Genomic DNA, 13242 nt, shown 5'->3' on the forward strand with positions numbered 1-13242 from the left:
CAAGCCCAGTTTACAGATGAGCAGACTGAGGTTTGCAGTGTCAGAGGAAGTCCCTGACTCAACACCACACAGCCAGCCAGCCCTCCCTGGACTTCCTGGAGGGGTAATCATCCTAGACATCCAACGTCCACAAGGTCACCACACCCTACACCCCTTAAGTCCTGTTACTCTGGCATGAATGACCACCGCTGCCTCCTTAAGAGGTCTCTGCCTCTGCTTCCCCCTCTTTCCATGGCAGCAGAGAGCACAGAGGTTGAGAGCATGGGTTTTAGGGGAGGATATACCTGTGTGATCTTGGACAAGTTACAATCCTTTGTAGCTGATAAAGCATGGGCGTACCTTGGAGATATTGCATGTTTGGTGCTGGGTCACTGCAATAAAGCAAGTCACACAATTTTTTTGGTTTCCCAGTGCATATATGTTTGTCCTGTAGTCTATCAAGTGTGCAATAGCATGCTCTTAAAAAAATGTACATAATTTAAAAATACTTTATTGCTAAAAGATGTTAACTGTCATCTGAGTCTTTTTGCTGGTGGAGGGTTTGAACTATTTTGAGAATTACCAAAATGTGATACAGAGACACAAAGTGAGCAAATGCTGTTGGAAAAGTGGTGCTGATAGACTTGCTTGTCAGAGGGCATAAACCTTCAACTTGTAAAAAATGCAATATCTGTGAAGCACAATAAAACGAGTTATGCTTGCAGGATTTTTTTAAAATTTATCTTTTCATTTGATTAGGTGGTGATCCTTCTGTAGTGTATATAGATGTTGAACTATAATGCTGTACTCCTGAAACTTATATATAGTTTAATTAACTAATTCATTAATTTAAAAAAAAACCACACTGGTTTAAAACAATTAAAAAAAAAAACCACACACACAACTCCCTTAATCTCCGCGGATTGCCTACAGGATCGAATCCAAGATTCTCCGTAAAGCATTAGAAGTTCTCCGAGATCTGGCTCCTGCCTCCTTCTCCAAATCCCTCCCGGGATGAAGCCGCTCCTCCCTGTATTTCCAGCATGATGGGTGGCACCTTCTAGGCACTCAGATATGTATCCTGAGCGGACAAATGTGTGCTCTGCAGGCATGCTGTGCTTTCCCTTCCTTCATTCATTTCTGACTTTCCCTTCCCTTCTTTTTCCTCCATTTAATTCCTACTCTTTTTTTTAAAGCAGCCTAAGTGCACATCCTCCAGAATGACTCCCAGGTTTATTCATCCAGTAAACATTTATTGGCTGCATGCACATGCCAGGAACTGTACCAGATGCCAGGGCTACAGTGAACACAGCGGAACCCGTCTGAATTACATGTCCTGCCCCAACCAGCGCCTATGTTTACAGGAGCGCTTACCTCAGTAAGTGGTCCCCGGTCAGACTGCAGATAAACCCTGTGACCAGAGAGCACAGCTTACTCGGTTCTGTGCTGTGCACAGTGACTGTGCCGTGAATATTTTACATCAAGCCTGACAAGCTGTTTATGCATTTTTGTTGTATTTCTCTTATCTCGTTAAGAGATAAGAGATATGATAGCTATTTCTGACTTTCCCCAGTATTTACATTCTTAGGTAGACACATCTAAAATGAAATGAAAATAAGCTTGTAGAAAATAACTGCAGTTTCAAAAGTACCCATTTTGCAGGTGATTCATCCCTCGAGAGCTTGAACCACTCTGTAATCCCTGATTTGATTCCCTCAAAAAAGTGCCAACTGTACTCTCAAGATCCTCAGTTTCCTTACCTGCCGAAAAGAAAGGTGTAAGTGAAAAGCAAAATATATTGTGCAGATACGTTCCCTTCTTTTTTATCACTTTAAATATCGAACGACTCCAAATACAGCTTTACGCTATGCCAACATGCGCCTTTCACTAACTCGCCAGCCAGTCCTGCCATTCTTTTCTTACTGAAATTTACAACAGTAAGGCCAGGCTTGCAGCAGCACTTGCTGAGCACTGGCTGTTACCAACGAAACTCCTCAGATAAGGGAAACTCCCTTGGAACGCCAATTTCTTTTTGAACAACTTCCCCTCTCCATGGTACACATTCCTCCTTAATCAGATTAAGCGTAATCTAAACCATCTGAGGTGTCTCAGGCATATACGAATGCCACACAACACACTACTCCCTGACACAGGATATTTTCAGCCATCAAGCACGTGGTACCATCTGCCTCCGACTGGCCCCAGATGATCAAGATTTTGCTGCTCTTTTGAAACATTAACTCCTTTTCTTCCCAGTTCTCTGGGAAGTACAGCAGTAAGGCTGTACTCAGTCTATTCTTCCTGCACAACTTCCTGCGTGACAACAGGCAAGGCACATCTGTTCCTGTCTGTTCCATAGAGTATATGAACAAGTAGGACTTTGCCACTTATAAACACATTTAATGTCGAGATGACCCAGGGTGCTGGGAGTCTGACCATTGAATAACTGGGGTGTAGTCATTTTATTTTTTTCTCTACAAACAGTAAGTAATAAATATCCGAAGAGTACTTTTAGAAGCACACGTTTTAGGAAGTTAGGTCAAACATCCATTCCTTTTCTGTACAGATCTCTAAATAGGCCCTTTCAGATTTACGAGCGTATGAATGTGGGCTGCGGTGCAGACCCTCCCGATTCAGTGGCTTAGAACCAAAGGCACTTAAACCTCTCTCGGGTACAGTCTAAGCCGAGTGCTCCAAGTTGATAGGCAACTCCACTCATGCAGGGGCATTCAGGCACCCGGTTCCTTCCCTGCTGAGACTCTGCCCTCCAGCGAGCCCTGTGCACTTACCTGCATGGCTGGGGCGAGCCTACACCTTCTGTGGGTTCCAGCTGGTGGGAAAGGGAGAGGTGTAGGGGACCCGTGATGGTATATACTCTTCAGCTTCCATCTCGCGGTGAGAATTAGTCACGGATCACATGTAACAGCAAGAGGGGCTCGGGAATGTAGTCCCCAGCGAGGCAGCCAGGCGCCCAGCCACGAGTCCATGCTTATGCCACAGAAGATGCTGGTGGACACCTAGCAGTATTTGGGCAGGGACTTTGTTCACTGCTGACCCCAGCAGCTTGAGCGGTTCCTGACACACGGAAAGTGTTCATAAATCTTTGCTGAAAGGATAGATAGAACTAAAACAGTCCAAAATGCAGTGATTTTAAATTATTTTGTGACTTTATATCCGTCTCTGCTCAGTTACCAGGGATGGCAGGAAAATTTCTGACAATCTAACCATAACAAGTTTCGTCCATGTGTACGAATGGGGAGTATAAAGTCTAAAGGCTAGTCGAAGCACAAAAGTACAAAGAAAACCTGGACATGCTCTGAATGACTCTTGGTTTTTAAACATCTATCCCAAAGAAAAAGCTATGAGTCTGACTTATGTTGTACCTCAGATTTTTTTTTTAACCAAAGTACTGTCTTAAACTTGACTCCCAGATGTGAAAAGCACATGGTGTGACATTCAAAACACCTGCAAAATGAAGTACTTTAATTTGCTGAGAGATATTAAATGATGTATGATCAAGACTCAGCCTATTTTTTCCCCGCAAAGGCAAATATCAAACATTTCTCCCATTAAAACCAAAAGAATAATTCAAATTAGACAGTCCTGCCATTTGTGAATTGGAAGGAAATTCTTATTATAGAGTGGGAAATTCATTCCACTGAATATAGTAGCAAATATTATTAAAATAAATTCAGTGACCTTTTTAAAAAAGATTATAAAATTGAATTTATTGAGTTTCACACAAGATGCACTTATAAAATTAGTACTGAATGCCATTTTAACAGAAGAAAATGAACATCATTCCAAGCTCCCAATATACTCTGCAAAAAAAAAAAAAAATCTTTCAAAAATGACAGCACAGTAACAGAGTAATTCAAGCTGAATTGAAAGATATACCCAAATCATATTTTTTTGCTCTGATCAGGGCTATGTTTGGCAAAGTTTTCCCCAAACTATTCCCATTCTTCGTGGACACTGTTCCTTATGGTGATAAAGAGAAGATGGAAAAAAGAATCCTAATTCTAAAACAGGTCTTCATTGAAACATACACAAAGCAATTCAAAGTTTTTCCTTTTTTAACGTAAAATAATTCCTGGTTTCACAAAAGCATTTCTGTGTAATTTTCTTTTTTACCCTATGTGAACATTAACCTCCAGATTCCTTTAGCTTTAATGAAAAACATTAAAATTCACTTTTGTTTTTCAGAGGAACAAGCCAAAGCATTAAAGCTTGCTTTTACATTTCACCCAGGAAACAGACAAATCAGCTAAAATTTACCTTCTGCATATCACATGCTGGAAATATCAGCACGAGAGCTGAACTTCGAAATGAAAACATCAAAGGGAGTAAGAGTTAATGGTAACACCGGACATTCTGATATTAGACCCTGTAAAATTTTTATAAAAATGCAGAAAGGTTCCTCAAGATAAAATGTGGTGGAAAAGAACCCATCTTATGATGGTCATTAAGCAGAAATGGAATCTTGATCACAAAACCCAAAAGCACCTTTTGGTGGCGGTTCCCAACATTGCCACACAAACACCTGCTCACACCCAGAGAGCCACCCACACGCCCCAAACACCCCATTTCCCTTTCCCCACACACCTGCCCACCTCCGGCACAGGCGCACCTGAGAGCCACGCCTCCCCACGCAACACAGACCCGCCCGGGAGCAGACACACAGACAGACAGACAGACAGACCAGTGCATTCTAGAAGCTCAAACAAGACGATACCCCATCCACTAGAAGGCTGACTTTAAAACCGTTACTTGTAAAACCCAGTTAAAGGTGACACCTTTGAACTCTGTACATTGACAGTTCTTCAGCCTGCTTGACACCAAATCCTTTTACTGTAACAGTTTAGGACGTAATTAATTTTAAAGTGAAACCAGGTAACTATACATTAAAGTTAACACTGCTCTGCTTTTTCAGCATACCTTTCTGTATGAGAATTCCTATTTTATCCACTGCAATTAAACAATACACAGCTCATGTTTTTCTCTAAAGAGTAAACTGAAAAATTATGAAACATTTTCTTAGTGATGCATAACCTTCATTAATTAATATTTTTTTAAATTAACTGGCTTAGGGTTTTTTTTTCCCCTCTATAAAATGCTACTATTCATCATGTCTTATTTAAGTAGCTTTTTATTCTGATTAATTCAGATACATCTTCAAAGATTATTCTGGCGGTAAGAACATTTATCTTGACTTAAGTTCAATTATTATTATTTTTTTAATGCTTTGGCAGATGAAGTGACGTTTGAAAACTGTGGAAACAGAATGAGGCTGGAAAGGGAGCATCGTGGTAAGAGCTTCGCGGTTTTCCAGGTACATCCTTACACTGAAGAGGACTCACGGCAAACTCCGATCTTCTGGAAGCAGAGATTGGCAAAGCCCAAGCGCTGTCGGTGCTGCTCCCGCTGGGCCCGGAGTGACTCTGCCGCTTCACCAAGCCCATCAAGGTTTCCAGAGAGTCAAGGCCGGAGGCCACTGCTGGCTAACTCACGTGACCCAGCCTTCTGCCAGACCATGTCACTGGAAGGAGGACACTGAGATTTGCTTTCCATCAATAATTTAAGTTCTTAAATAAATATTTAAGTGCCATGTTCAGCATCTGTCCGTCCTGGTGGTACAGCATTGGCTGCCCGGGACTCTGCATTTTGGCACCCAGAGCTGCAGCGTTCAGTCAATTCGGTTCCCACAAATTGTGAACCTGTCTATCTCGAGCAAATCTTTCTTTGAGGATCTGTGTTTTAATTCAGAGTTTTCCTGCGTTATGTCCTTCTCGTCACCATCTGGAGTTGTCAGAAACTGATCGGAATTGCTAGTCACAAGCAGTGGTATGACGTTTTCCTTGTGATGAACAGGCTGGCTGGTCACCGAAGCAGACAGGTTTTCTTCTGTGGAAAAAAAGATCTGTTTAATGAGGAAAGAGCCCCGCCACTTACAATAACCACGAGCTTACGACACAGCGGCACTGAAAAAAGTGTCCCGTATCCATGCTTCTGGATAAAGCAAATAACAGCCAACAGCATGTTGCACACGCCTCACAGTTTATAACGAAACTCTGAGGCTACACTATCTTGTTTCCTCATCAAAATTTTATATAAAAGCTATCATGTGGATCACCTCACACAAATAACACTGTGACCTGATTCTGGAAAGATCAGAACTCCTACGTAACAACCCCCTCCTCTATAACCGAGTCCTAATATGACTGCTGCCAGACCTGAAAAATGAACACTGACTCCTAAACTCAGGACAGCAGGGCTAAGCAGACTCTACTCCAACCCACCTCTTCTGTGTAGTCACGTTAGACGCAGTCAGCATTCCACGTCCAGGAAGTCCAAATCACAGGTAAAAACAAGCCAACGAACAAAGCCCCACACGTTTATTTTGGGCCACGGGGACCCTGAGCCTGGCCCGAGGAACAGTGGTCTGGGCGCCTGGGCCCACCCATCTCTGAATCGTACATTCAGCCCTTACAAGAGCAGCTTCATCAAGGTAAAAATGAGACTCCACAAACGGCACATATTTAAACTGGATAATCAGACGAGTACTGACGCACAGATACACCGCTGCAACCGCTGCCACGGCTGAGACAATGATGCATTCCTCCCGCTCATCCCTCCCGCCCGGTCCTCAGCTTCTTTTAGAACAGGATGCACTCCGTGCCGTCCTGAGGTCCAGCCCCTCGTTTCATACGCAAGTTGGTCCTGAGCTGCCCGCCTTGCAATATCTTCCCGAATGGCCTCTGGGTCTCCTGACCCCCACCACATCCTGACCAGACACACAGGCACTCGCCTGAGATGCCCTTCGCATTACAGGGCTCTGGATCCTGTGAACTTGAACTGCGCTATGTGCTACGGGTTTTGTCCCCTCTTTAGGCTGGAGGCTTCTTGAAAGCAAGACCGATGGTTATTCGTTTCTTAAGGTGTTGAAGGGGCCTAGCCTGACAGAACACACACGGAGCCATATGAACTACCCAGGTAGCCGTCCCGTATTACCAACAGTACCTGTATGTTCTTTATAATTAAAAACTATCTCCAAGCTAATCCTAAGTGTCTACTTTACTTTAAAACAAAGCATACGTGATGAGCACGGCTCTCTCCTCACACGGGCCTCTGGCCCAGCTCCAGTCTCATCTCTTGCTCCCTCCAGAGCAAACTTGACGCTTGGCACACTGACCCGCTAGTTTTCTTCTCCAGGCCTCCACGATGCAGCCCGCGCTGGTATCCTCTCCTGACGCGCCCCCATCTTCACGTGGGCCTACTTCTTCTCACCTTTCTCAGCCCCAGGAAGCGCCCCTCTCTGGATGACCCACTTGTGCTGTCCCCCTGCCAGCCTAACACACGACTCGTTCACCTCTGTGTCTCCCGCATCACACACTCTCCCGGGCACACACACCGCCCCAGTCTTCCTCCAATTCTTCCAGGCCAGGAGCCCTGGAATCACTCTCAACGCCCCTCCCACAACTGCGCTCTTGCTGATCCACCCAGAATCCGGCCAGCCGCCCCTCACACGCTCAGCCACGCAGCTCCCCACTGGCCTCCGCCTCTGGGCTCCCCTTCTGGGTCACGTCACTCCTCCGCTCCAAGCCCTGCAACAACCCCTTCCCTCGCAGCAAACGTCGAGAGCCTCATGAGAACCTGCAGGGCCCTGGGCGGCCTCCAGGACTCCCTTCCAGTCCCTCTCCCCTGGGATCGGGCCACTCCAGCCTCCCTGGCTTTTGCTGTCCCTTGTCAGGCCACGCATGTTCCCACCCAGGGCCTCTGGACGTCTGGCCTGTGCCCGGATGCCGGCTCCTCGCAGCTGGGGGATGCCCCCAGCTCCCACCACGGTCCCGCTCCCGAGCCTGCTCTCGTTTCCTCCACAGCACTTAGGGCCAGCGGACACTCACCCTCTTCCCAACCATCTAGCCCTGCCTTCCCCGCTGCCGTATCCCTGCACCTGTCAGGTGACAGGTGCCCAATCGTCACCTACTGAACAGCCAACGGATGAGTGAAAAAGCGCGGAGCACCGCGTCAGGGGCGTCTCTGATGCGACCCACAGCACAAACATCAAAGACTGACAGCTAAGCAAAATGAAACCCAATCTTGAAAGCGTTGCTAAATGTTGAGTGAACAGTGATTTTTTTATTAAGTAGAGTTCAGACAATTAATTCTTTAGATAATAATTCACAGCAGTGATAAGCAGCAGCAGACCTACCTTGAGAAGGTTTACATTTATTTTGTGATTTACTGGACGGTTTCCCGGGAGTGCAGGTTGGGGGAGGGTTAAACAACTTTTCTTCCATTTTGGCTTCCTTCACGTATTGGCATGATTTTCCCAGCAGGACAATGCTGTTCAGCACCTTCAGGGAAATCAACCTAAATCCGGAAAGAAACAACCAACCACTGTGGGAGCCCCTCTCAGTCACCGCGCAGGCGGGGGGCGGGGGACAGGGGACCACCCAGGCGCCACAGGGCCCAGTTCCTTATGCAAAACCCGAGTTTCTGGAGGCTTCTTTACCACGGGGGAACATTTTTGAAACACACCTTAGTTCTCATCATAAGAAGAAATCACATGTAGACATCTTACCTGGCTGTAAATTGTTTAACATGTATTCTCTTATCAGGAAAGAAATACATTTAGCAAATGCAGATGAAAAACAACAAAAACTTATGAGGCCACACTCCAGTGCAAATCACGGTGACACCTGCTATATTACCCTTCGGTCATTTTTGCGCTGAATGTGCGTCTATTTGTACTTCTCGCGCTGTCCAGGAATGGGGTCTCTTTAGAAGGCAGCAGGGGAGCGGAGTTCAGAGCCAGAGCAGGGACTCCGGGGGCCACGTGTTTGCGTTCGAATCCTGACGCCACTGCTCAGAGCCTGTGTGGACCTGAGTGGATTTCTCAGCAAGGAAATCCACAGAGGAGCTGGTTTCGGTAAGGTGCTCAGAACAGTGCTTGGGACATAGAAATGCCAACCAGCGCTGTGATTTTATTACCATCGCTGCTGTACATGACAAGACAACACGAATATTCTCCCAAACCGCTGGTGTTCCTCAGTGGCATCATCTTAATGGTCCCACCATGCTGTACTATACTGCTTATCACAGAACGAAGCCCCTCAGAGCCCTTCGCCTCTGGGTTCTTAGGCTAGTTCTAATATTTTGCTTCTATTAAGAAGTTTCTGGTTAAGAAAACGTATGTTAAATCTGTGTTCCAAGATAAATTCCAAAATACCTATAATTACAGAAGTGGGATTTCTGGGCCAAAAGGTACATAACATTTCTAGGCATCTGAAACAAAACTGGCAAAAATTCTGAAAAAAACTCTTCACACTGGTATCTTCACAAAAACAGGGCCCTTAAGTAGCACAACACCAAGGGCCCCAGGGCCTGTCTACAGCGAGTGGAGACGTGGTGGCTATTTCTCAGGCCTGAGATGAAATCCCGGCAGCAACAGGGAACTACACATCAGTGAGGGCGAGTCGGGGGGGCGGTGCTGGGCAGGAGGCCAAAGCAAGAAGCAAACAGGCCTCCTTCACTGTCCCCGGCCTCCCCGCTCCCCGCTCCCCACTCCGGAGCACCGAGGGCCTCACCTGGACCCCAGGCTGCAAGGACCTTCCCCATGCGTGCATCTCTCTCCCAGGTTTACCGCCAGCCCCAACGTCCCCCTGACCTCCTTTCTCAGCCCTTCCACTGCTTCTCTGACACCACTAGGGGATGTCGAGTTGGATCTCAAGCTTACAAAATCCAAACAGGACTCTCGATTCCAGCCCCGACCCTCCAGAAAACCAAGGCAAACCAACCCCACGTGTCTGTCTTCACAGGCTTCCTCATCACAGTAGACGGCAAGTCCATCACCCTAACTGCCTGGCCCCACCTGCTGTGATCATACTTAATGCTTCCTGTCCCCTCCCGCCTCACACCCAGTCAGTCCATCAGCCAGTCCTGTCCACCTCCACCTTCAACGTATCCCTAGTTGACAGATGCTTAGCTCTCTGTGGCCACCACCCAATTCCAGCTGTGGTCACCTTTCCTGGGAACGACTGAGCAGCTTCCTGACCCAGCCTGACTTCTGCTGCTCTCCTTGCTACACTCCCGTCCATCCTCTGCACAACAGCCAGAGTGACTCTTGCAAAAAGCCAGGTGGATCTGGCCCTCTTGTGCTCACAAGACTCCAGTGGTTCCCCTGCCCTGAAGCTGAAGACCAGGCCCTTCTCGGGGTCTGCAGAACCGCCGGCCGTCCTGGCCACAGCCTCTGCCCGGCAGAGCGGAGGTAAACAAGGAGTGATGCTAAGAACCTCGGAGGCAGTGTGAGTTTTTGTGCCAAGAAAGGAGCAGCTCATGTTTTTTAATGGAAATAACTGACGACAGTTACCTCAACACAGTAAAGCATTTCTATGTCCATTCAAACAGTAAATGGTACACAATCTGATCAGAACCACATCTTGCTTTAGGCATCACTGATGCTGGCTATGCAGCCTGAACGCAGCACTGAGGGTGTGGAAAGCTTATTTGTAACTCACATACTTGGTGGGGACGGTGAAAAGTGACTGCTCCTGGGCTCCTGCGACAGATGCCTGGAGCACCTGCTGAGTCAGTTACCAGGCAGAGAGCAGCACAGAAAACACACGCAACACGTGGCACAGGAAACACCCAGGTGTCTGTGGAAAGCGGACCTTATCCCAGGGGCAGATTCTGGGTCAATTTCGGGCTGAGGTCATCACTGCTACACGTATCCTCTCCTCACTTCCTTCTCCCGAGACACTTAGTTCTGACTGCCGCCCGATGCACCATCGCCTGCGAGCACAGGGACCAGGGATGGGGTCCCTTTCTCCCAAAGTAAGTAAAGCTAAAGCCAGGCGGGGCTGCTGTATCCTAAACTCAGTCGTGAATAAACCAGCAGTGGCAAAAACACCTGGCTGTGTAATTTTCTTCATACCTCTCACTACTATCTTAAAGTGTTTCAGTTGTTAATTTGTTACCCTTTGTCTTTGCCAACAACATACAAGCTGCATGAAACCAACAAGTCTGAAGGTGAAAGTTTAACCAGTCACAGGCCGGAGAAATGATATATTTCTGCATCTCCTTTGAGTTTTTATGACATAGGCCTAGAGTGTGATAAATAATTAGCGTGCAAACATAGTAGAAACAAAGATTTTTTTTAAAAACATGGAACACCACCTGATTACAATGGTAGATTTTACCATAAAAGAAAACATGAGTGAAACTTAAGTCCTAAGCCAAAGGGGCTTTAAGTGGTTTCACTAAACGATTAAAATAAAATCTAAAGTGCTATTAATACTACTACTAAACAACAGATGTAATTTAACTAGAATTTAACGGAGTCCCAAATACAACTGGAGATACATGCTATCAAGGGAGATCCCCAGGACCATTGGGATGGGCCCCAGATGGTTTAGTTGCTATTAACTTCCATTACAGCTTGCATTTATACTTTACTGTAAAACCAAAAACACATTCAAGAATAATCTTACCCAAAATAGAAGAGTATGACACAGGCATAAGACAGGATTCCTTGCACTTTAACTGAGCTTGTTACAACTCTGATGAGCTAGCCAGAAACAAACCAAAACAACAAAACACATAAACAAAACATACAAACACAGAGTTATTAGTTAATATTTAAATAAAGATTTCTCCATGCTGATTTTAACACTTTGGGCACAAACCTGTGGCCTTTGTCTAAATCCAACAAAGCAGTTCTAGGTTTGTTGATTCCTGTCAGAATCTGGCTGCCTGTGAAACCTTTTGTGGTAGATTTGGATTCTTTAGGCAAATCCAGGATGCCTGTGGCTAAGGCCACATCCAACTGCTGACTCTAAAGTCAGACACTATACCCAGCTCATGAGCGACATGTTTACCTGTACTTAACAGAGATGCAAATCAGCTGATTTTTAAAATAAAAATTATTCTGGAAAATACAACTGAATTCATCTTACTACATGTGTCCCTACCAGAGCTGAAAGCATTTACTGGGCATTTTCCTCACTCCTGCTTTTTCTGTCCTTTTTTCTTTGACTTTCGAAGAACCCCCAGTGACTTGCAGGGGAAGAGAGAAAAGGCAACCCTCAGGAGGTCTGTACTGTTTAAAGAAACGAAATAGTATCACAGACTTAATTACTTAAAGGCCAGAAGCCTTCTGTCCCTCTTGTATAGTTATGATTAAACACCTATTTTCTTACTTTTCTCACAGACACATAAGAGTAACAGCACTAACCTTGGAAATTTCCTGAATAAATCTGGTGGGACGTTGCTGGAAAATGTTTACACAGTATAGGTTCAGCTTAATAACGTGCCCATATATTAGGGTATAAGGGGACTGCTATGTGAAAATAGAAAATCAGGGAAAAGTAATTGACCTTATCTAGTAATGTTATCATCAAACGGAAGGGTCTCAATTAAATAAATATCATAAGATACATTTTAAATGACATTTTAAATGTGCTTCTAATAAAAGAGCAACTGGGAGGAGACAGATAGAATGGAATGCCATATACTCAATACAGTTTCACGATGAGGAAACTTACATGGAAGTCCTCATCTCTGTCACAGTCTCTAGTGGGGAAATGACCTGTCGTACAGACATTTGTGATGGAAAGTAACATGGTTCTAGAATTTTACTCATTAATATGAAAGGCAAACCAATGATCACATTCAGGGCTTAAATGACTTCATTTTTATCCAGTATATTATTAGGTAACTTTAAGATACATCTGTTCCAAGTCTAATTTCCTTGAGACCTAAACATATGATTTCTTTTACTTTTCTTGGATATGAATTCATTCTAGGACCTGAGGTAACATTTACAAGGACACACGGTCACTCTTGGCCTTAATTAAGAATTATCTTAGTTACTGAGGCCTCAGGTTATTCTTCAGGGCCCGAGATTTCTACCAAAGCTCTGCTGTCTCGGGCACTCTTCAAGAAAAGCGCTGGAAAAGAAACCTGCTGGATCCTCGCATGGCTACGCAATCCCCTGTGAAAGCACACGGGGTCTCCCAGAAGTGTTCTGCTAATCAATTACTAATTAAACAAATCTTTTTGTGTAACAACTTTGAAAACTTATTTAAAAAATAAAACAAAGATTGAAGAAAAAAATCTAAAAACACTAATTTAAAAAATTCATACCAATTATGAATAGCTTCCTGGCAAATAAGTTACTAGATAATTATTATTTGGCAAAGCAGGGCCACATTTAAATACAACCACTTAACCAACCTTTTAAAAAAAATAAAGTCAGGTAAC

At 45.0% G+C, this 13242-nt stretch overlaps 1 protein-coding gene across 1 annotated transcript in view; it reads right to left on the reverse strand.

Moving 5' to 3' along the window:
- Positions 1-3688: 3688 nt before the first annotated feature.
- The window catches only part of TAPT1 (transmembrane anterior posterior transformation 1), a 60216-nt gene continuing 50662 nt past the window's right edge, over positions 3689-13242 (reverse strand). The window contains exons 12-14 of the mRNA XM_057705166.1: positions 11472-11548; positions 8192-8352; positions 3689-5883 (exon numbers count right to left, since the gene is read on the reverse strand). Of these exons, the coding sequence (XP_057561149.1) occupies positions 5666-5883; positions 8192-8352; positions 11472-11548 (456 nt within the window). The 3' untranslated portion in view covers positions 3689-5665. The remainder of the gene's footprint in view (positions 5884-8191; positions 8353-11471; positions 11549-13242) is intronic.

This window comes from Hippopotamus amphibius, chromosome 13 (assembly GCF_030028045.1).
Source record: "Hippopotamus amphibius kiboko isolate mHipAmp2 chromosome 13, mHipAmp2.hap2, whole genome shotgun sequence".
NCBI lineage: Eukaryota > Metazoa > Chordata > Mammalia > Artiodactyla > Hippopotamidae > Hippopotamus > Hippopotamus amphibius.